The sequence below is a fragment of the Parasteatoda tepidariorum genome, chromosome 7, assembly GCF_982258835.1.
Source record: "Parasteatoda tepidariorum strain Cologne lab strain chromosome 7, Ptep-v5.0, whole genome shotgun sequence".
Lineage (NCBI taxonomy): Eukaryota > Metazoa > Arthropoda > Arachnida > Araneae > Theridiidae > Parasteatoda > Parasteatoda tepidariorum.
The window spans coordinates 27,585,898-27,610,449 of NC_141761.1; the positions used below are offsets into that span (position 1 = coordinate 27,585,898).

Consider the following 24,552-nt stretch of genomic DNA (forward strand, 5'->3'; position numbering starts at 1 on the left):
ATACAGTTACAGTTTGTTAATTTCTAAAAAAAATCCTAAATTGTGAAAATAAATTCCAGAACTATCAAATAATAACTCTGAGAATAAAATTATATCATTCAGCTTGCTGTTGATTCTTTTGTAAAAGAAAATTGCGAAAAATTTCCTCTCGATTTCTAGTCGAATTTATCTTTAGGGGGTGGTGGCTGTCAGCTGATTGAAATGTAAATAAACAAAGAGAGCAAGTCAAAAGCGATTTCAAGTTTTTAAATATTCTTGTCTCTTCCTAACTCCATTCCCATAGATCATAGATTACATGGGGTAGTCTGTGATAAATCTTTAAAGTAACTTAATTTTTAGTGGTGTTAATTTGGAATGTTATTCTGAATAACAAGCTTTCGTTACGATGAATATTTTGGGTACACTTATTTTTACTTTACTCTTTTTAGAGAGTTATTGCCTATTTCCCAGAGAGTCAATAACTAGGGAAATAAAATCTCTGAATGATATTTGGGATTTTAAAATCTGTCACCAATCTAATCAAGATGAAGGTTTCGAACAGAAGTGGTACAAAACATCACTACGAAAAGTAATACTTTTCTAATCTCATACTATTTATTTTCATTATATTTTGCACAGCTAAAAAAAAATTTGTTATGTATTTATTGTATGATCACAGTTTTCAAAAATGTATTAAATCAAAACTATTTTAAATGAAATTATCCTAAAAAATTACATCGATGTTTTAAATAAATTACGAAAAACTCAATAATAATTGCTTAAAATCAATTGAAGTTTTAATGTATTAAATTTTAATGCCGATCTATTTTTCTGTTGCAAGTAAATTAAACTATTTGATACTTTTCGGTTAGCCGAGAAAAAGGAATTCAGCTATTGGTTTTTTTAAATTTACTATTTTATTTAACTTTTGTGTTTAAAAAAAAAAAATTAGAAAGCTGTCATGGGTCTACATTTTTTGGTAACTTTTCGCTTGCTCCCAGCTAACCGAGCATTATCAGTTATTTTGTTCAATAAGTATGGATTTTTTTTTTAAAACAAACTTATCACCTATTTTTTGAAAAAATAACTTGCACTCAATGACTTTGCATTGGCAAATTAGTCATCTGCACTGGCAAAATGAAAAAGTACCCAAATTTTTTTCAAAAGTTAGAGAAGAACAGTTAAAAGCTTTTTTATGCTAATCGTGTAAAGTTTTCATAAAATCTAAATGGGAGTTGTGGGCCTCATTAAATGACAGGGATTCTAATAAAGAATGATACAAATGAACAGGTTAAGCCAGTTATTGAATTAAAAAAAGGAAGGAAAAAAAAAAACAGATAATTTAAATTATTAATTTGTTTCAAAAAATGGATAAATATTGACTAACATTGAAATTGTTTACTGTTGAATTTTTGTTTATAATGTTATATTAATGTCTCCCAGAAATCAAGTTTAATTAGTACACTGTGGAACATAAAAATCAGACCATCTTGAATAACTTTTGATCTAATAATCAGATCTTCACATTCTAGAACTCAATCATAATTATTCAAGGGTGTGACCTCAAATATAGTAATTTATTAGTGCTGACGAAATTTTAAGTTAGAAAATCAGACGCAAAAACGTACTTTCTCAAAATAAAATACCTTTTTTTTGATGGATTCGAATTCCCGATTCCTGAAATATAGGGGCTAGCCGTAATCTAAAAAATATGCTTGGATTAATTTTCCAGCATAACTATGAGTTATTTATCAAATACTATTCAATATCTAATTGATATATGTTTTAATTTATGCATTTTTCCCTAATTAATTTAAGGCTGGATATTTCTGCCGAATAATCATAATATTTTACCGGATGCATACTGCTCACTAGATACCCATTGCATCACAATTTTTTTGTGTGTAGTGCCATATCACAATCAATCTTCGATTTCAGAAGCAATTTCGTAGCAATAAAAAGTGTGAATTCCCGGTACTATACATTTTTCCAGAATTCACTACACTGATATTTTTTTAATGTTTAAGAATTGCCCGGTTGTTTTGATTAGTAATGAATTTTCATATTAACTTTAAGCGGTGTACATGTGCTTCATTTATGTTTGTTTTCAGTTTATGTTTCATTTATGTTTGTTATGATAAAAATTTTCCCCGAAATCCACAACACCCATTTTTTTTTTTTTTTTTTGATATTAAAGAAATGACCAGATTTTTTTCAATCTATGTACAGTACCCCAATAAATTAAAAATATTTCAAACTAATTTCAAAGTACTACACATGTCTCCGAATGGGAGGCTATCAATATTAGTTAGGTGTTTCATATTGTTTTAAATAGAGCCGTGAAATGTTGACTTTGCTACGTCATATCTGAAGAAATAAATTTGTTTTTGCATGTGAAAAAATTTCATATGACTGTGGGTTTTTTTTTTTTTTTGCTGTGTATCAGCTAAAACGATGATTAAAGAATCCTGTAATTTTAAGGAGGTATTTTAAAGGAAGGTGTATACATGTTATAAGTGAGAAACTTCAATGTTTTTTATAATTGTATCTTTTTTTTATATGCTTGTTTAGAGTTATTAAATAATAATTTTGTGTGTATTTATATACATTGTTATATTTTATGAAATTAGAAGCATATTTGTAACAAAGTGGTTGCCTGGGAGATAACATTTGTTTAATTATAAAATGTGTGTTTTGTGATGCTAAAAAATAGCTGTAATCTAAGTGAACTTCAAATTCAATTGAGTTGCAATATTTGGTTCTTGGCAAAGCAGCATCAAGAAAAATTTCCTTAAAAGTGTTTTTCAATAAAAAAACAAACATCAAGTGCAGGCGTATATCAAATTAATAGTAAACCTGAAAACGGCTGGACAGATCTAATTTTAATAACTGTGTTTAATAATATTTTTAATAACTAGGTAAGATTTTTATTTGTGATTTTAGTGTTTCCATTTCATCATATCACAACGGATTTCTCTTCTCATTTTCTTATTAATAAGTTTATTGTTTATAAAAAATACCTTAACCCTCATACTAATTTTAACTAGTATATAAAGTATGACTAAATTCTTTAAAAAAATTTATAAATTTCTTTTAAGATTTTCCATATCTAAATCAAGAGTGTAGACATTTATACCTGTTCGTAATGTACTATTCCTCTATGTTATAGAATAAATATTAAACACTAAATATGGGCATTTCATTTCAATATAATTTATGTGTGTGATGTTGTGAAATGCAGGTCCCAATTTCTGATAAATATGTGTTTATTTTTAGTATATCTTTTTCACTCTTACGATGTGCTTATTTTACTTTTTTATTTTTCCAGACAGGTGACACCATTCCCATGCCTGTTCCATCCAGTTTCAATGATATTACTCAAAATAGAACTATTAGAGATTATCTTGGCTGGTCATGGTATGAAAAAACATTCTATGTTCCACAGAGATGGTTTCAAAATTACAGAGTGGTATTAAGATTCGAAAGTGCCCATTATTATTCAGTTGTTGTAAGTTGGTGCTTATGTCAAAATTAAAACTAAGTGTTAAAAAAAAAACATTTTGAAACTATATCTTTGATATTATAAATTTGTTTTAATAAATTTATGAATTTTTCTTCTGATTATTTTAGTATTTAAATGGAGAAAATGTTATGAATCATACTGGAGGACATCTTCCATTTGAAGTAGATGTTACAAAAAATTTACAATTTTCAAATCTCAACAGGATAACAGTTGCTTTAAATAATACACTTTCTTATGATACTATTCCTCAAGGTCAAAAATCGTTCAAGCACAAAAATGATGGGTATACTTTTACATTATATTTTTATTCAATAACAATTAGTCTTATTATTAATTGTGTAAAATACATTTCTTAATGAAATTTTCTTCCATTTTTTTTTTTCTACCTCAAAATTTTTTACAAACAATTTTGCCACAAAATACTTATTGGACAAAGACATTTGTGCCAATACAACTGTGCCACTTTTTTTTTTTTTTTTAATTCTGTTAAATATCAAGTAAGTGTAGGATATATAATAAAATATCTGTAAACTTATGTTTTTTGTAAAAGTGTATTATAAATTTTTGTTTAAATTTATTTATTTTAAATGAAATTAGGAATTTTTAAATTTTGAAACATTTTTATTTTTATCTTGTAAAATGTACAAAAATAATGTATTTTCAAAAAAAAAAAATACAGATGAAGAAATGTGAGTTAAATATGTTAAAAAAAACTTTATAACGATGTCAATATTAATTGATTTGCTTACTTTTTTTAGGAAAATATAATTTTGTTTAAAGCTTGGTAAATTTCATATTCCAGATTTTATTGCATGTTCTTTAACAAAATTATACCAGAAGACAAATATATTTCATTAATAAATTTTTATTTACTTTGTCATATTAATACTATGTACTTTTTTGCTTTATTATCTCTGTTAGAAACTCATGCTTATTTAATATTATTATTATGGAAGCTATACTAGTTTGTTACCATTCACTTGCAGCACTTTCACTTTTTTATACTCTAAATTATTGTGGATATAATTTAAGTTATTGCATATAAAAGATAAGGTTTCTCTGAAGCAAAATGATTCATTAGATTGTGCCAAGCATTTTGAGTGTTTCATGTGCTATGTATGGTATGTGTAATGATTAACGGCTGTATTTGTAAATGATTAACAGCTCGAGTTCCGTTCTTCATTTGAGAGAACATGTATTTCTCAAATAAAAATCGACCATGCATATCTGTATTCTCAACAGTTTCTGTAACCATAGTTCTTCGAACTAGGATTTCTCAACTAGAGTTCCAGTCTATTGCTCTTACAATTTTCTGGTTTCTCGCAACCATTTTAACTAACTCTGCCTTATACAAGAATTGTTGTTTGGAATATTTAGTAGTGAAGCTGCAACGTAACTAATAAATTGAGTAATAATTTTTCATTATTAAAAGAATAATTTATTTGTTTCTTAGTAAACTACAGTTTAAATAAAGTGACTAATGTTTCAGTCGATTAGTAATGCTCTACACAAACAAGTTGTTTGCATTATATTTCTCATTTGTTGTTGTTTAACTTTCTTTTGAAATCATGAGTTCATCTAGTTGCTTTCAATGTTCTTTGCTGTTTGGTCTAAGCTGTATTGATAAGCTGTATAAGCGGTATGTATTGATAAGCTGTTTGGTCTTCTTTTTATTTTAGTAGCTTTGCCTTTTTTATTTATAGATTTTGTGTTTAATGTTTTGGGCAATCATATGTTGGTTAACTGCTAGTTTGATTTACTTTTTCTTATTTTATATATGCGTTTAATTTAAATAATTAATTTTCGTTTTATTATTGTTTTTAATTTAAATTTCTTTTTTCAATTTTTTCAATTTTTCCACTTACTTTTAAGTATAATTTATTTAGTTTTGTTTCTTAACTATTTTATATATTTATTTTTTTTTTACTTTTGGTTTTATTATTTCAAGTTATCACATTATATACAGTTTGAGCGCTTAATTTGATTTACTTTTTCCTGTTTATTGTTGTATTTATCCTAGTATTTTTACAACAAATACGTGCAGAGCTTGATAAACACTGGATATTTTATTATTCAAAATAGAGTTAATAAAAAACATTTCATTCAGAGCTACATGTAATAATTAGCTTTTAATAATGACAAAATACCCCCTGACAATGCTACAGCTTCACTGCTCAACATATCCTTTATTTAAATACTGTTGAAGAAAAAGATACGTAAGCAAATAAAGTTTGAAAAAACATCTTTATATAAACACATATATAAAAAACCTGTATCTATACAATACATCATTATGAACAGTAGGCAAAGAAAATATTTATTAAAGTTATTTTTTAAAGTAAGTTTTTTTATAAATTGTTACAAGAAACACAAAATTAAAATTATAAATTTTTTTTCGTTGAAATTTCATAACGGAAAATAAAAGTTATCCCTAATAAATGAAATGTACGTCTCGACCCTCAAATCTTGCCGAATCTTAGTGCTTACGTAATAAAGGAAGTAGCATAAATTAATATTATACAACAATTTTATACAAAAATGATATTAAAAAATTTTTTCTTATAGCTCTAACAAAAAATTTGATTCTCCCACGACATTATGATCAGTGTATTGATTTTAATTAAGTTCAATATGTGATACATAATTGTATTTTATCATTTTGGTGCACATAAATTACAAACTTACTTAACAAATAGAATTTTTTTTAAAAAATAGATATAATTGCAGAAGTAATTTTTAAAATAGTATAATTTTTAAAATTGCATTGTATACCGTTGAGAAAAGAAAGAAAAATTGCATAAAAATTATCAAAATACGATTAATTATAATAATGAGTGCTAAAAGAAATGAAAATTAATATTAGGTGAATAATTGTTTATTAATGTTTAAATAATAATAAGGATTTTTAATCAAATTTAAAACTTTTATAATCATATTTGTAAAATCTTATTCATAAATTTAATTAATATTTTATAAAAAAACTATTTTTCTTTTATTTACAACTTTTTAAAAATATTAAAACATTTGCAAGCATTGATTCTGATATTCGAGCTAAAGATCAGTTGCATTGAACCACAGAAATCAGTTGTTAGAAATTTCCAAGATCACTCGATTGTGATCGAGGTTTGAAAAGTTAAGAAGACAAAATACAGATTCAGCCAATGTTCGACTGGTTTCGATTTCATGATCACAGTTCTGACGATGTTCAGAAAGTGTACTTCACCTTCATTGGCTTCTTACTGACATTTCAAAAATTTAATATTGTGTTACATTAAAAATTTTATAAAAATTCATCAATGATAAAAGTAATAATAATACGAAAAAAATATTATAATAATAGGAATCAGTAAAAAGTTTTGTTTAACCATTTGTTTAAGTAAATAGGTATTTAGTAAAAATTTGCATTGATTCCTTAACTTTATTTTTGCTTTTTCGAGCAATAATAGAGCTAAATTATATTTTAAAAAATTTAATGTGAAGTAAAATTTAAACTGTTTCTAAATCGAAGTGAAGACAAGATGTTAAAATCCTTTGAATGAAATGAAAATAAAAATTATTACTCTAAGATGTGGGAATTTTCTAAGCATATTACTGTTTGTTTAAAGTACGTTATCTTTTTTTTGTCTGATTTTTAATTGCATTACTTTTATACTTAAATTATTAAGTTACTTTTTGATTTCAATCTGGCTTTTTTCTTTCCTTTTAATTAATAAAAAGTTATCACAAAATACAATAATTGCCTTTAATCTTTTGTATTAACTATGAATTTATTTTTCTATGAATTTATTTATGTACTATGAATTTATTTTTAGTCCCTATCCACCTGGCTACTTTACACAAGGAACAAATTTCGATTTTTTTAACTATGCAGGAATTCATCGCTCTGTTTTATTATATGCAATGCCACTTGCTTACATCAAAGATATTACTATAGTTACAGATATTAAAAACAATACAGGTATTCAAAATATTTAATGTGATTTTTTTATTTTTTTATTTTCTCACGTATAACATTCTGGCATCATTGCTGCATTAATAAACAATCCATCGAATTTTTCATAAATATAATTAATTCTATTCTTTGAAGCCTAAAATGGCAATATCCTATTTAAAGAATTTTGAGAAATACTCTTTCAGTTTTAAAGTGCTAATATTAAACCCTTCTACTGCTCACTTTGAAAAACACGGTTCACTCAGAAAAACTTGTTATTAAATGCACACTTTAATTGTTAGAAAATTAAAAATAATAACTTTTTATTAGATAAAAAACAAAACAGCAATCTTACAAATATTGCTTGAGGATTGTTTGTCATATAGTTAATAATGTTTTACAATTAACAATGCTATTGTATTAAAAAAATTTGTTTAATAGAACTTAGTGGGATAGAATGTTGTCCCAGTTTATATGATAGAGGGAAAGAGATTTTATGGTGGAAATATTTGCATTCCAGTTTTTATGGTGGAGGTAAATTAATTGTAGTTTTGTGAAATCTTTGGCCATAGTAGTAATGATTTCTGGTACATTTGCACTAAGAGTAACGTACAGAGGGATTTATTCCAGAAAATTGAACAAGTTATTTTAAAAAAAGACTTGTTGCTTTATTTAAGAAATATTATTAGAAGATACATTATAACCATAAAAATATCACAAAATAGAAGGATGTTCCCTTATAGGAATGAAGAGATGCATTATTCTTACTTGAAGAAGATTTTTTTGTGGAAAGTTAATTAACGGTCGGACTGAGAGGTGAAACCACTCCAGTCCTAACGCCTAGTATTCAAACTTAAATGTAATTGAATTGTTCCCAATGGACAGTTAGGAGTAAGGGAAAAGGTCCATAGTTGATGATTTACCGAAAGATAAAATAACCAAAAACAAAGCCAACCCGTGGTATTAATGTTAAAGGTTAAATAATTAAGCTATAGTTTAATTATCAAATAGACTGTGAGAATTTATATAACCTTGTAACAGAAACATTTTTGTGGTAAAGTAATTTAAAAAATAAAAAGTTAAAAATAGATTTTTTTTGCTCGATTTAATAGTGACAGGGAATTAATGACTTCTACATTTGTATTAAATAAAAAAAATTGCAGTTACATTGATTGTTAAGAAGAGAATAAAATATTAATATTTGTTTTTTTTTTTTTATAAAATGTAATAAAAATTAAATAATTTAATTTAATTTAGTTTCAAGATTGTTTCCTTTTTTTGGTTTCATAAATTATAGAAAATTTTATTTATTTAGCTTTTTTTGTACATACTATATATTTTTAAATATTTTAATGTTTCTGTTAAGTCGTTTTTTATTGTTCTTTGCACTGAATGAGAATAGTACATTCAAAGTTTATTACTCAGCCACCTGCTTTTACTTCAGCAAACTTAGATACAGCAAACTTAGATTCAGCAAATTTAGATACAAATTGTAAAAGGTTTACAATCACTCAGTGACTGCCGAAGTATCTCAAGAGTGGGGGGGCCTCCCTCCCTGTGTATATATATATATGACCTCATGATTTGATTGTTTTCAAAATTAAAATAAAATTAATAAAAGTAATTGTTTACCTATAAATTGTATATCTCTCATTTAATGGTATTTTTTTATTCTGCTTCACTGTTTATTATTATTTTGCTCGCTATGAAATTTAAAACCAAGACTTTTCCCTTTCGTCAGCAATAGGGGCATGTATTTCCTCTGTGGAGGGATAAGTAACGGATGATTTGGTAGAAGTTTTTACTCTGGTAATGTTAAAGCTTGCTTGAAGTGGAACTTTTGAGAAAACTAACACAAAAATTATCTTTTTTATTTTTAATTGTAAATTTAATTACACAAATATTTAGTGAAAAATTGTAATTTTAAAAAGGTCTGTGCCCCTTCAAATAAAATGTGAGGGGACAAAACCACCCCCCACCCGATTCCATGGTCCCTACAATTACTGTTGTTTTACCCTTTGATGCTTCTCATTAGATAAATTTATGATCTGTTTTCTATTTTTTTTTTTATCATATTATATATCACTAATATGTTTTTAATTTTGTTACAGGGTATGTTCAATACATTGTGGATACATCTGAGACTTCAACTGAACCATATTGTAATGTAAGAGTACTTGATAGAAATCTTTTGCCAGTTATAACAATCAAGGGCTGTTCAAACACTGTATCTGTTAAAAATCCCAACTTATGGTGGCCTTATGCCATGCATGATGATCCTGGTTATATGTATACATTAGAGGTAAGTAATCAATAAACTGTTCCAAATTTATAACACTAATTTTCTGATATTGATATGCATATCAGCTAAAATTCCGTCAAATGATATTCTAATGTTGTCCTGAAAATTTTAAGCTGTTTTAGTAAGGTTAACAGACAAAAGCATAAAAGTTTCTTTTTTTCACATTTTTTATAAAACATCTTATGCAATAAATATAAAAATTAAAATTTATTTTCCTATAGCTGTTTATTACCTAAGTAGCACCTTATATTAGATAAGATCAGAAAATCTAACATTATTTTGCAAAGCTTTCAATTATTAGAAAGATGCAAAAGATCGCTGTTTTATCAACAATATATAACGTTAGAGACTATACAAACTAATATTATCTAGAGTTCGCCGTAATATTATTTTAAAATGGTTTTGATGGTATAATATTCGACTGTACATTGTTGTAATGTGTACATTGAATGTATTTTGCAACCCCAAATATTTTGACATGACGTTCTTTAAAAGTCAGCATACTTAACTGAATTTTGATGCATATTTATATTATTGTTATTGATGAATTACATTTTTATAGCCTTAAATTATTTGTAATAAAAAAATTTTTAAATTATAATTTAATCAAAGCAACAAAAAAAGTTTGCAAAACGTGGCTATTAAATGAAGAAAACCTATCGATTTCGGTTACGGACTTAATAGGTTTGAGAAAAAAGTGGCTGCTAAGTCGTTACAGACTGCCAGTTACTAGCTACTAACTGAAAATCTAAATTTTCAGATCTACATTTTAGTTGCAGTGAATATTCAGGCATATTCTGATTCAAAAATATATCAAATTCAATGCTTCTAATTTTTATACATCCAACAAGCTTATATAAAACTTAAAGGAAATTTTCACTTTTTTTTCCGATCTACCTAAATAAAAATTTTACTTAATTTTAAGCTCTGCTCTTCATAGTTGGACAATATGTTTTAACAAAGAAGTCAACTATGTGCAAACAGTCTTTTTGAAAAGCAATGCAGAATTTATTTTTGAAATAGGGTAGTAGTAGAACACTGGTATAAATACCCTACAAAAAGATTTTGACTAAATTCAAACGGAAAATATTTATTAAATAAAAATCATTATAATTTTTATTGATTAGCATTAATATTTAAGTATGTTATAAAATAGTAAATTTAACATTTTGTAATATTTAAGGAAAGTAAAAAAATTAGTAATAAATTACTTAATTTTAAACTGATTTAAATTTTGTAAAACATTTACTTAAACTAAACATCATAATATTACAAGGTGTGAGCATTCTTGTTTTTTAAAAAAAGCGTAGAAAATTGAAATACTCTAGTAATCATTCATTTTTTAATCTATATTTTTGTAATGAGTAGATGTTTGTCTTAACACTTGATGTTCATTCCTTAATTTTAATACCTAACTGAATATTTAAATAGTAATGTATTCCACTAATATCAGAATTTTTTTCTGGGCAGACTTTCGCACTCAACTAACTGTCTATTTTTTAAAAGTATTTATTGCTGAATTTGACATTTGTTCTATGGTTGCTTCTGTATAGACATGATAATTTACATTAAATTTGTCATATTTATCAATCGAAAAGTGAATTAAGTTGAATAGAAAATATTCTATACTGAAACTATTATATGTGAGATAAGCTTCAATAAATTTTCAAATTTATTAATTCCCAGTATATTTTATAAGTTCCCTTTGCACTCCCAATCCCAAGCATATTATAGCAGTAATTTGAAAGCGTATCAATAAAGTATTATCTACATTTATGTGAACTTATTTAAACCTTTCATGTATAAAGGTCTATTTTAAAGTATTAACTAATGAGAAATGTTCTTTTCTTAGTTATTTCTTACTTCTAATAGGTTAGGGTTGCTTGGAAGAATGCTGAAGATATTTATAATCAGCCATTTGGAATCCGCACTGTAAACGTCACAAAAACAAACTTTTTAGTGAATGGGAAACCTTTCTATTTCATGGGATTTGGTAAACATGAAGATTCTAACGTAAGTATTTTTGAATATGCGAGTGTTATGCTGTGCAAATTTTATTATTTTTGCTTTTAAATTGTATATTTTATTTATTTATTTTTATCAGTGATTAAATTCATATAATCAGTGACTATATCACCTAATGATGTTGTATAATTTTACAGTGATATATATTCTGTATAAAGTAATATTAAGTCAATAATCTTATAATGCCGACCAGATTGTGCAGGGGTCAGGAAACTGGCCTTGCATCAAAAAGGTTCTGGGTTCCAGGCAAGGCATGGATGTTCTTTCATTCTCTGTACTATCTGTCCTTGCTGTGGGAGCAACGTTGACTCACCTAATATGGTGCCCCTGAAAGAGTGGCCAATAAATCTTTCCTTCAGATGCCCGTATGACAAAAAGGTCATTCTCCAGGTGGGAGTTGGGGAAAAAAATAATAATCTTATAATTGACATCTAGCCCTCTTTTCATTGCTTTATGTACAGAGAGAGTAAATTGTTAAAACAATACTGATAGGTAATAGTAATGTACATTTTGTATTTAAATCTGTTTATTGTGTAGTTGTGGCAGTTGGTAAAAAGGAAAGCATTGATATTTCTCAACTGCCGCAACAGTTTGAGTATTAAAGTAAAAGAACGAAGATTTATTTTGCATTCTTGTCTTTAAAATAATTTCAGTGTAAAATTAAGAAAATTCTTGACTTATTTTGGAGAATGTTATGATTTTTTGGTTACAAAATGTTACAGGAAGAAATTTTTTCTGTGTTTGTTTAAAAATGAATATTTTATTATATTATGTATTTTAATTTTGTATTATTAAATATTATATATTGAAATATTTATTATGAAAGTTCAAGTTATTTTTTGTCTTCTTGTAAAAGTCTACAATGTATATATATTGAAACTTTCATAATTTTATTTTTTTATGACATTTTAATCCCATATTTGATAAAATGTATTTTAAAAAAATATATATTTTTATGAATTTTACTTTTTTAAAAAATGTATTTAATGAAATCTGTGTAAAGAACTATATATTTATAGATTCGTGGAAAAGGCCTGGATTTGCCAATTATAGTTAAAGATTTTAATCTGATCAAGTGGATTGGAGCTAATTCTTTTAGAACATCTCATTATCCTTATGCTGAAGAAGTGATGAATTTGGCAGATGAACAGGGTATAGTGGTCATTGATGAATCACCTGCAGTAGCATTATCGTAAGCATATCTTTTCTGAAGTGACATTTGTGATGCAGGCTTGTCAAAAATATGCATAAAAAATGTCTATTTAAATTGTCTAATTGTTAAAAAAATAATTTGGGTGAAAAGATTTCTAAATAATGGTAGAAATTCTACCAAATGTGCAGCAAACGAATACAGCTAGAAATTTTCTGTTATTCAAATTCTGGTAGCTCAAAATTCAGTTTTCCATATTTCTTACATACAGATTTAAATGTAAAATTTGATGAATTCAGTGCAAGAAACAACTGCTTCTTTAATTATTAGTTGAAAAATTAAGAAAAAAAGCATGAACTATTTTAAAACAATGAAAAATAATTTTGAATTTACCTTAAAATGATGAAAATCAAATTGCAAACAATTTCTCATTAAAATTCTTACTCATCAAATAAGTTAATATCTTTTAGCTTCTTTTTGAAATGCAGGAGTTTATGTAGGAACTGCGGAATTTATAACTGAAAAAAAAGTAGAATTTTTTTTCTAATTTTTAAATTTAATATTTTACCTTTAGCCTTTTATAATGCGATTATTGGATTTCCTTATTAAGAAGATAAAAAACTAAAGCAATCCTCCATAGCCAGCAATGCTTTTTGTCTACAGGATAAATAGAACTTCACAGTATATTTAAGGTTAATAACTATTTTTTGATAATAATAACTTTAATTATTACTTTAAAATAGCTTACTTAACAATTATTTTAAAATAAAAAACTAATTTTAAGTATTATTTCTTGACCTTAAAAACTATTTGTTAAAAAAAATCAGCTTTATTAGTGAGTGACACTTTGGATACCTTTCTAGTTAGAGCAAGCTAGTTTAACATGCGATTTTCAACAATTTTTTTATATAAAGAAATGTTTCTCTATAGAGGAAAAAATCATGTTTTAAAATACATTAAATGTCTGTGCCTATTATTTTTCATTCTAGTATGTCATCAGTACTACACCAAAATCACAAATGTGTGAAAAGTTACTTTTATAATAAACAAATGTAAAGATTCACTATTCTATAAAAATCAAAAGCGTATATTCTTCTAAACTATTAGGTCTGTTATTCATATTTTATCCTTGGCATAGTATAGTTGAGAAAGAGACAAATTAAAAAGTGCAATCAAGTAAAAAATTTTAAACTTGCAAACTTGTAGTTTTGGTGTAGTACATATGAGGTTATCTACATTATGTTTAAATTACCCTTATATTTTATGTCAATGATTAGATCCTTTGGTGACAATCTACTGAAACAACACAAAGCAATATTGAGTGAACTTATCCATAGAGACAAGAATCACCCATCTGTCTTCGCATGGTCTGTTGCCAATGAACCACAATCTTCAAAAAAAGAAGCTGACAAGTATTTTAGGTATCATTTAAATAATTTATTTAATTCTCTGTTCAATATTTAGAAAATTTAATAATTCACTATTTACTGTTATACAGATCTTATCAGAGTAACATTCTACATTTTTTAGACTATCATTTTGTATTTTTTCATTATGTTGATTATAATTACAATCGTATAAATTTTTTTTCAGTGAAGTAGTGGCACATGTAAAAGAACTAGATCATACTCGACCAGTAACAGCTGCTATAAATGCTGATTACCACTCTGATAAAGCTGTAGGTAATTTTAAATGTAATTAAAACTCTGCAATATTTAATAACATATTGTTGTTTTTTTCCAAAAGTTTTGTTTAACTGTAAGCTAAAGTTAAAACATTAAAATGCTTTTATTATTTTTAAATAACTAGTCTAAAATTATGCAGGAAACATTTATTCTGAGTGTACAAATGTATTTTCTATCACTTATTGTTTGGTTTTTCATTTCATTTATTTAATAAATTTTCTTTGAAAAAATACAACTATTTTTTAAAAGAACTTTGTTAATATATATATATATAATACAAAAGTTATAAAAATACTTTTGTATTAATAAAAGCATTGAAACTTTTTCTTGTTCATAAAATGCAGATATTCTATTTTGGGACTTCAAGGCTAAAAACATGCCAATGAATTATAATTAGATTTATGTTTCAAAAGAGGAGTTATTTTAAGATCTTTCACTTCCATATAAGGAAGGATTAAACGATTTTCTATGAGTATTAAATGATTTGCGATGAGGCGTAGGAATACAAGCAAGGCAATATGACTGCCCTTTTTACCCATTTTAATTATCGTATAAAACGGAAGAGCAATGGTTTTCGCCTGGCTTTTTGTAGTTTTTAACGCCTAACTAAACTCCGTCAGTTTAGACGGGATATGGGTCTCTCCCTCTCCAGCTTGGAGGGGGCTGAGATGTATGCTTTCACCATCGTTTAGTAAATAAAAAAGATTATGCAGAATATGGCCTCGTTACTCATGGAATTTTGACTCGTAATTAACTAAAAATATTGGGGTTGTTGCCCTGATATTAAATATATATATACACACACACATATATGTATATACAGGGGTCTGTCTAGGTTTTTCTGAGAGGTACCTATTTTGTGAAAATTTAGACATAATTTGTGACAATTAAAAGTTATATTAAAAAATCAGCACAAAAATATGGTAAAAATGGGGATTTATCGTTTCCTACGGGATACAAAAATAAAATTTTAAGAAAAAGTATTTTCAACTGTTTTTCCTAAAGTTTCCTAATTTGTGAAGGTACCTCTAAACGGTAGTAAATTTGGCCGGAACAGACCCCCCTGATATATATATATATATATATATATATATATATATATAAGTTCAAAATGAAGTTAAAACAAAGGAAAATTACAGACATATGGAAAAAAAGGGGGGAGGAAGAAAAATTACAAACAACTGGCAATATATATATATATATATATATATATATATATATATATATATATATATATATATATATATATATATATATATATATATATATATATATATATATATATATATATATGTAATGTTAAAACAATTATATATTAAATATAATCCATAAATAGAGCATTTATCTAACGCGCAATCGTTTAAAATCTTTCCCACATTGAAAGTAATAATATTGATCTAATTATCTCAGAAAATGTGATGATGTGTCTTTAGTAGCTTGGGAAATTGATCAGTCCCACGTTACTAAGACCTATTAATATTTAAATATATTGTCCAGAAAGATATAAAAACCCTTGTTTCCAAGGTCAAATGTGCTATTCTCTATCTATCCGCCAGCATGTAAACTTCTCATTTGTGGGCCTCTGGCCCTAGCTTTAATAAATTTATATGATTCCTGCATTTTCCTGTATCTTTTTCAAGAAGCACCGGCCACACTACGAACTTACAATGTTTAGGCTTTCAAAGCGTAACAAATAAGTCGGCAGTGATAGTTTCCTGTCACGAAAAATTATTATTGAAAACTGAAAATGATATTTAATTTAATAATGGAATACATCTTTTGATAATCGACTTTCGCTTCTAAAATGATTCGTAACCTTGGATTAGAAATTCGAATGCGTGGGTGTGGTAAAGAAGAACGAGGACAGTTATTTCTCTCTTTATTTTGTCTTCTTCTCGCTTTAATCACCGATTAGAACTTTATTTTGATGACTTTGGAATTAAGAAACAGAAAAATTAAAAGAATAATGTCTGATTCAGAAGAAAAACAGGTGGATGCTCCAGCACGCGTTAATATTTCTCCGTGTGAGGATAAAAATAATTTTTCCAACTGGATCAAGTATTTCAATAAAAAATGTGAAATCCTACATTTGGAAGAAAACTGGAAAATAAATAACATATCTGAATACCTGAAAAGAGACTTATTTACCTTCTACATTAATGAATGCATAGAAATTGAAAAATGGACCGAACTCGAGGAAAAACTACAAGAAAAATTTTCTCTTTCTAGAGAAGATAAGTATGAACTTTTTCTATCTATGAGGCCATCTCCAAAAAAGACATTTTCTGAATATGCTACAGAGAAGTGGAGAGCGTCGAAGGATCTAAGCATAGATGAGGAGCTGTTGCTAGAATCCATCAAAGCTGATGTACCAGAAAAATTTCGTAATTTTCTGAGTATAGCATCTCCTTCTACTGTTGAAGAACTTATTAAGTTGTGTTCAAAGTTAGAAAAAAATGAAAAGTGTGCCTTCAATAGACCTACTCCTCAACGACAAAACTGGAATGATAATCCAAGATACTATGAGCAACCAAGGCAGTGGATTCCCCAGCATCGGTACAGAATGGAGCAGCCAAGGCAGTGGATTCCCCAAAATCAGTACAGAATGCAGCAGCCAAGGTTTGTGAATTCTCTTAATCGCTATGGTGTACCTCAGCATGATTCCCAGCCTCCGCAGCACAGCAATAACAACAGCTGACCATCAAATGGCTATTTATGTGTGACATCGTGAGTAAACAACAAGAACTTACTAACTATATTGGACACAGGATCCAACATCACTATAATTCCAAAACATTTTATACGACAATCAAAAAAACATTCGAACTCTACTAGGATTTTAATTTCGCAATTTCAAGGAAATATCAAAGGAAACCTCCAAAAGGTAAGTGTTAAAATAGGAAACATTACAAAAGTAATAACATGCGCCTTTATAGACACCCCTCTTAATTATGCAATACTTGGTCTTAATGAAATTTCATTATTTAAGTTACATATTGATTTTGAAAATTTTAGAGTTTTTCAAAAATTTAAAGATGTTACATATGATAAATTTTCTCAGTCTAATAATTATTATAGTGCTAAAAATAAATATCATGCTAATATATTTTACAACAATAAACAAAAAATTGTTCTTAAAAATGTGAATTGTAATGTAAATGATTGTGTTAATACTAGAAATATAGAAACTAATAATTTTTATGATGAAAGAAATGTCAATAGTTTAAATATTCAGGAGCATAGGCTCAACCCACCCTCAGAATTTCAGGATAAAATACCTGTAACTTCTGAAGAGGATAGGGTAAAGTTAAATTATCTTTTATCTAGTTATGATCATGTATTTTCCAAAAATAATTTTGATATTGGCAACTTAAATCTTCAACCTGTTAAAGTAAAGTTAACTTCTGAACTGCCCATATCATTGCGTCCATATCGAGCATCTGTTAAAGATAATGCAGAAATTAAAAATCAAATAGATAATTTATTACAAGCTAACATAATTAAACCCTCCTATAGTCCATACTCTTCCCCAGTTACTCTTGTTTACAAAAAAGATGAAGGTAATAAAACCAGATTGTGTGTAGATTTTAGAAAACTTAATCAGATAACCAAAACTGACTCTGAACCTGTACCTAGAATTGATGATTTAATTGATAAATTGTCTAATGCTAAATATTTTTCAACTATAGATTTAAAATGTGGTTACTGGAATTTAACAATAGATCCAAATGATACTGAAAAATTAGCATTTACAACAAATTTTGGCCTTTATGAATTTTTACGTTTACCGTTTGGTTGGAAAAATTCACCCGCTATTTTTCAAAGAGCTATTCGTCAAATTTTACAGAAACATAAAGTTGATTTTGCTTTAAACTATTTTGATGATATTATCATATATTCTGATAATTATTTAGATCATTTAGAGAAAATTTTTAAAATATGTGAAACTGAAAATTTAAAACTTAAATTTTCAAAATGTCAATTTGCTAAAACTAAAATAAAATTTTTAGGATATGAAATAGAAAAAGGTCAATATTCACCTGCAAATGCTAATATCGAAACTATTAGACAGTTAAAACCTCCAAAAAATGTTAAAGAGCTACAACGATTTCTTGGTAGTATTAATGTATACCATAAATTTATTAAGAATTATGCAGAACTTAGATTGCCACTTAATAATCTTCTTAAGAAAAATGTTAAATGGAATTGGACAATAGAATGCAATACCTCATTTAATCAATTAAAATCGTCTTTAATTTCTAAACCTGTTTTAACTTTGTATAATCCTAATTATCCATGTCATTTGTTTGTTGATGCCTCAAAAGAAGCAATTGCTGCTGTTTTAAAACAAAAACATCCCGATGGCTCATTGCATCCAATAGCTTTTCACTCCAGATGTTTATCTCAACATGAAAGAAATTATTCTATTACTGAATTGGAATGTTTAGCTATAATTAATGCTTTAGATAAATATCACTGTTATTTGCATGGAAATAAATTTATCATTTATAGTGATCATTCCGCGTTGACTTGGTTAAAGAAAATAAAAAATCCTACAGGTAGACTTTTTAGATGGTCTTTAAAACTATCAATGTATGATTGTGAAGTGAAATATATTAAGGGTCAAAATAATCATGAAGCTGATATGCTTTCTAGATATTCTGTATTTTTTAGTTTATTTGATAATAATCCAGTTGTGACTCATGATGAAATTAAAGAAGCACAACTAAATGAAAATTTAAGTAATCCTAAATTCATAACAATTAATGATTTGTTAACGATTAAGAAAAAAGGTTTGCATAAAATAGTAATACCATTTTCTTTGAGAACAAAAATATTAGAAAAAACTCATTTTCAATTTGGTCATGTTGGTATTAAAAAAATGATTGCTTTAATCTCACCCTTCTACTATTGGCCTAATATAATAATTGATATCTCTAACTATGTTAAATGTTGTGAAACTTGCCAAATTAACAAAAAATCTCACCAAAAAAGATTTGGGTTGTTACAAAGTATGCCCCCTACAGAGCAACCATTTGAAATTTTATCAATTGATACTGTCGGAGGGCTCACCTATTACAACTCAACTAAAAAATATTTGCATTTAGTTATTGATCATGCTACTCGATATCTTTGGACTTTTCCTTCAAAAAGTGTAACAACTGAAACATATACAAATTGCTTAAAACAAATTTTTCAAATTCAAGTTCCAGATAAAATTTTAAGTGATCGTAATGCTGCATTTACAGCATCTAGATTTAGAAGATTTCTTAGAAACTATAATGTTAAACAATTATTGACTTCAGCTCATCATCCGCAAACAAATGGAAAAGTTGAAAAATCTAATGCGACAATAATCTCTAGGTTAAGATGTAAAATCAACGAAAACTGTAAAAAAATTCCGTGGACAAAGTTATTAGAAGAAGTAACACATGAATATAATTACACCCCTCATTCTGTAACACAATTTCCTCCTGCTTATTTAATGTATGGAAAATTACCTTGTGATTCTCTTGTAAATCAAAATATTTATCCTCCAGTTGATGAAGCAAGAAAAATAGCTGCTCAAAATACCCAAGAGTTTTTTAAGAAAACCAAAATTCGTTATGACGCTCATTTTTTGGAACCTAATCTTAAAGTTAATGATTTAGTAATTTACGAAGAATTCCATTATCCTAACACAAGGAAATTAAGTTCACCATATTCTGGTCCATACAAAATTTTGAAGAAATTATCTGAGGTGTCATTTGAAATTGATAAACCTAATTTTCTCACTAAGAAAGAATCAGAAATAGTACATGTAAACAAATTAAGGAAATTTTATCCAAGTCAACAATTTCAATTGTATGTAAAAAATTCACAATAGCTTTTCAATGCTGGTATTCTCATATGTTTTTCATTTTTTATTTTCTGCCCCTATTTTTGGAGTCCCGTTATTTTTTTTTAATGCATCTATGTCTGAATTTTTTTATTACATGATGGTTGAGAGTTACTTCGGAAAATTTAGGTAAAGTTCCTAAATTTTATTTTTTCAAATGAAATATATAGAAATGGTTTTTCGAACCGTGGGACTCCTCACATAGAATGTTTCTTTACTGATGTTTTCTCCTCAATTAAGGATCAAGCATGAGTAAACAAACTTAAAACCCTATTTTTTTCCCCGTCTAGTTGGGAATATTTTACCCAACTTAGACTATCAATTGTTATCAATGGATAACGCTTATATTTTTATTATTTTGGAATAAAGCATATCATTTTCAACAAAGATTTATTATGCACTTTGTATGTAAATTTTTATGCTATCGAAGAATTTAATTATTATGTGGAAAAGTAAACATTTTAAACTAGATTACTTATATTATTTGTATTATTTTATTTGTATTGATTTCTTCAAGTGTATGTCATATGTTGTGGATAATTCTACACATTATTTGTGAAAATACATAATTACTAATGAGAAAGTAAGAAAAACTATGTAAATGATAAGTGAATTTTAATGACTTCATGAATAATAATTGTTTTAAGAATGAAACAATGATGATAAAGACTGCAAACATTCTTTTCCTCTTCTTACATGGACGAATAATTCAATAAGTTTAGCAAATTATACGTCTGAACAATGGATCCAGTTTATTTCAAGAGAAGAACTTTTCACAAGTTGTGAAAGTTTGGTTTGATTTATTTTTATTTTATATATGTCATGGTATATTTTGTTTTAGATATTCTAGAGTTGTTTTGATAATTTTTATTCTTTTCAACAGGAAAAGGAAAAATGTACATAATCATTATTAATTATTATAAAGTTATTAATTATTGTTATTCAAAGTTATGCAGAAATATTTAGTTACTTTTATATAAATGTTATTGTTGTAATACTTTACTTATAAATCTATAATATTGGACAATATACCAAAAATAATAAATTGAAATCGCGTGAAGGGGGAAGTTCTGACCAATAGGCTAGCATATTGATCAGACCTTTCTTCAGAGGGGGGGAATATTATGTAATGTTAAAACAATTATATATTAAATATAATCCATAAATAGAGCATTTATCTAACGCGCAATCGTTTAAAATCTTTCCCACATTGAAAGTAATAATATTGATCTAATTATCTCAGAAAATGTGATGATGTGTCTTTAGTAGCTTGGGAAATTGATCAGTCCCACGTTACTAAGACCTATTAATATTTAAATATATTGTCCAGAAAGATATAAAAACCCTTGTTTTCAAGGTCAAATGTGCTATTCTCTATCTATCCGCCAGCATGTAAACTTCTCATTTGTGGGCCTCTGGCCCTAGCTTTAATAAATTTATATGATTCCTGCATTTTCCTGTATCTTTTTCAAGAAGCACCGGCCACACTACGAACTTACAATGTTTAGGCTTTCAAAGCGTAACATATATATATATATATATATATATATATATATATATATATATATATATATATATATATATATATATATATATATATATATATATATATATATATATATATATAATGCAAAAAATAGTCCAAAGACTGAAATTTTTTAGTTAGGAATTATTCTCTCTAATTTATGAAAGTTCTTGTCAATTTGACTGCGCTTTTCTATAAAATTTCATTAACGCTTTGTTAGAAAAAGAAATGCTCAACTTCCTAAGGTATAAAAACATGTAATGTTCATTCCCATTCCTTATATGAACTAATTTTAGAAATTTATGTATATTAAATGAATTTATTCTGTAATAAACAATACAATATTGAAAATATGAAGCCAATTACATGCATTTTATTTAATCAATGAAAGTATTTTTGAATAAAGTTGAATTATACAGTCTTTACTTATGATTATGAAAAATTATTGCATTATTATTCTCTTTGATATAATTTTTATATTTTTGCATTGTTAAGCACTTTTGTTTTGTTAAATAGTAAATCACAGAGAAGCTCTCACTTGAATGCGGGCATTCATGTCTCTTTTATTCTACTTTGATTTGTTATTCTATTTCAATTAGATTATAATTCTCTAATCCTTTTATATATCAATATTTTATTTGATATAATTTTTATATTTTAGGGAAAATATTTAGATTTTGTTATGCTGAATCATTACTATGGTTGGTACAGTGATGTTGGAGCATTGGATGTTATTGAGCCTTTGCTCATTAATTTTATGACCAATGCTTTCAAAGTTTACAAAAAGCCTATAATGATGTCTGAGTATGGTGCTGATACTGTAGCAGGATTACATACAGTAATTATTAAATATTTTTCTAAACATATTTTAAATTACACAAAATACTCAATTTTTTAAAAACTAATTTATATGAAGATATTGTAATGTGACAAGCCTATTTTAACAAAACAGAGCTCAGAGCAGAATTTCTTAAAAAGGTGTCTTGAGCTATTGTTAGATATCATGGCAAAGTTAAGCATGAACTATTATGTTTTGTTTTGTTTTTCCGCTTCTGATTTTTTTTTAAAGAGAGACAGTTTGTTTTTTCTTCCTTTTTTGGATTTGTGTATTAAGGTTTGAAATAAATTATAGAACTCTTGTCCTATTTTCTGTTAGTTGTGTCACTACAATATGTATATGTATGTGATAATCTTGTGTTAACTTTTGTTTTAAATTGTTGTGTGAGAGAAAATGAAGAAATGTAGAGGAGCATTGATATTGTTTTTCTTATTCACTAGATTTTTTTTCCAAATAAATTTCATACTGTTAGAAAAGTAAATGGAAAAAATTATAAATTGAAAGTAAAAGAAAAAATAATAAGGCTTAAGAGTGATGAAAAATAATTGTAAGCTTAATATATTCAAAAATTGCAATTTTTCTTATTGGAAAAAATTTTAACTATAACTCCAAGAAAGGTTTTATGAGATCTGTACCTATTTACTGTAATTTCTATCCTTAGCCCATAGTTACAATTTATATTAGTAACATAATGAAAAATAGCTTGTTTATATCAAATATTGGAGATTTATTTCTGAATCACACACTGAAAATTTTGTTTGGAGTTCAATCTTATTGCTTTTCTTCTATTTTTAATATATAGTTTTAATCTGTATTTGTAATATGATAGAGTTTAATGTGTCTGAAAAATTTTAAGTATATATATTGAATTTAGCTTGTTGAAATTAGAATTATCAACTGTGAATTTAGTTTAATGTTGGTCCTTCTTGCTTTTCTTCTATTATTAATGCATATTTTTAATGAATGTTTGCAATATAACAAAGTATAATTTATTGTTTTAAAAATTTGTGCTATAATAAACTATATGGCGTTTAAATTACATATAAAAATTTTTGTTTGTTTATAGTTTTTATTTTTAATGAAATAGTTTTAATATCCCTTTGTAATCTAATAAAATATAACTTATTTTAATTCAGAATAGAATATTTATTCATTAATTATAAACTGAAAAACTTAGTGTGGAGTTGGATGTAATAGTTTTAATCTAATAAAATATTAGGTGCTTGTTTTAATTGATTTTAGGCAAATCATTATATATTAACTGCAAAATTAGTTTGGAATAGGACCTTACTGTCGCTTATTATGTTTAATACATAGTTTTAATCTATGTTGTAAATCTAATAAAATCTAACTTGTTTCAATTTTAAAAAAAGAAATTCAATCATTAATTATGAACTGTAAATGTAGAGCCAGGGTTGCCACAGACAACTAAAATGCGACTATTTTTGGCCTAAATCGACTATGGCAACTTTTTTGCCAGAAAAGACTAAAAAAGCAATTATTTTCAGGAAAAAGAAACTATTAGGGGACTTTTCTGTACTCCTAGCAATGATTTTAGAATAAATTGGGTTAACAACCAGCAACCGCGTGAGCTTCTGATCACAATGAATTTTTTCTTTAGAAATAGAAAATTTTGAAGTGCACATTTATTTGAGTTATCACTTTTTAATGTGCTCAATTTGCACAGATTCCATTGTAAGTCTATTCGGTTTCTAT

At 26.5% G+C, this 24,552-nt stretch overlaps 1 protein-coding gene across 2 annotated transcripts in view; it reads left to right on the plus strand.

Moving 5' to 3' along the window:
* The first annotated feature begins 153 nt into the window (after window positions 1-153).
* Window positions 154-24,552, plus strand: part of LOC107451821 (beta-glucuronidase) — a 30,582-nt gene continuing 6,183 nt past the window's right edge. Inside the window, exons 1-10 of one of the 2 annotated variants that reach the window (XM_043039634.3) lie at window positions 154-568; window positions 3,308-3,487; window positions 3,610-3,785; window positions 7,315-7,460; window positions 9,545-9,735; window positions 11,608-11,748; window positions 12,780-12,952; window positions 14,188-14,331; window positions 14,504-14,588; window positions 22,660-22,836. In XM_043039634.3, coding sequence (XP_042895568.2) covers window positions 386-568; window positions 3,308-3,487; window positions 3,610-3,785; window positions 7,315-7,460; window positions 9,545-9,735; window positions 11,608-11,748; window positions 12,780-12,952; window positions 14,188-14,331; window positions 14,504-14,588; window positions 22,660-22,836 — 1,596 coding nt within the window. In that variant the 5' untranslated portion in view covers window positions 154-385. The remainder of the gene's footprint in view (window positions 569-3,307; window positions 3,488-3,609; window positions 3,786-7,314; window positions 7,461-9,544; window positions 9,736-11,607; window positions 11,749-12,779; window positions 12,953-14,187; window positions 14,332-14,503; window positions 14,589-22,659; window positions 22,837-24,552) is intronic. The other variant, XM_071183686.2, reaches the window with a different exon arrangement.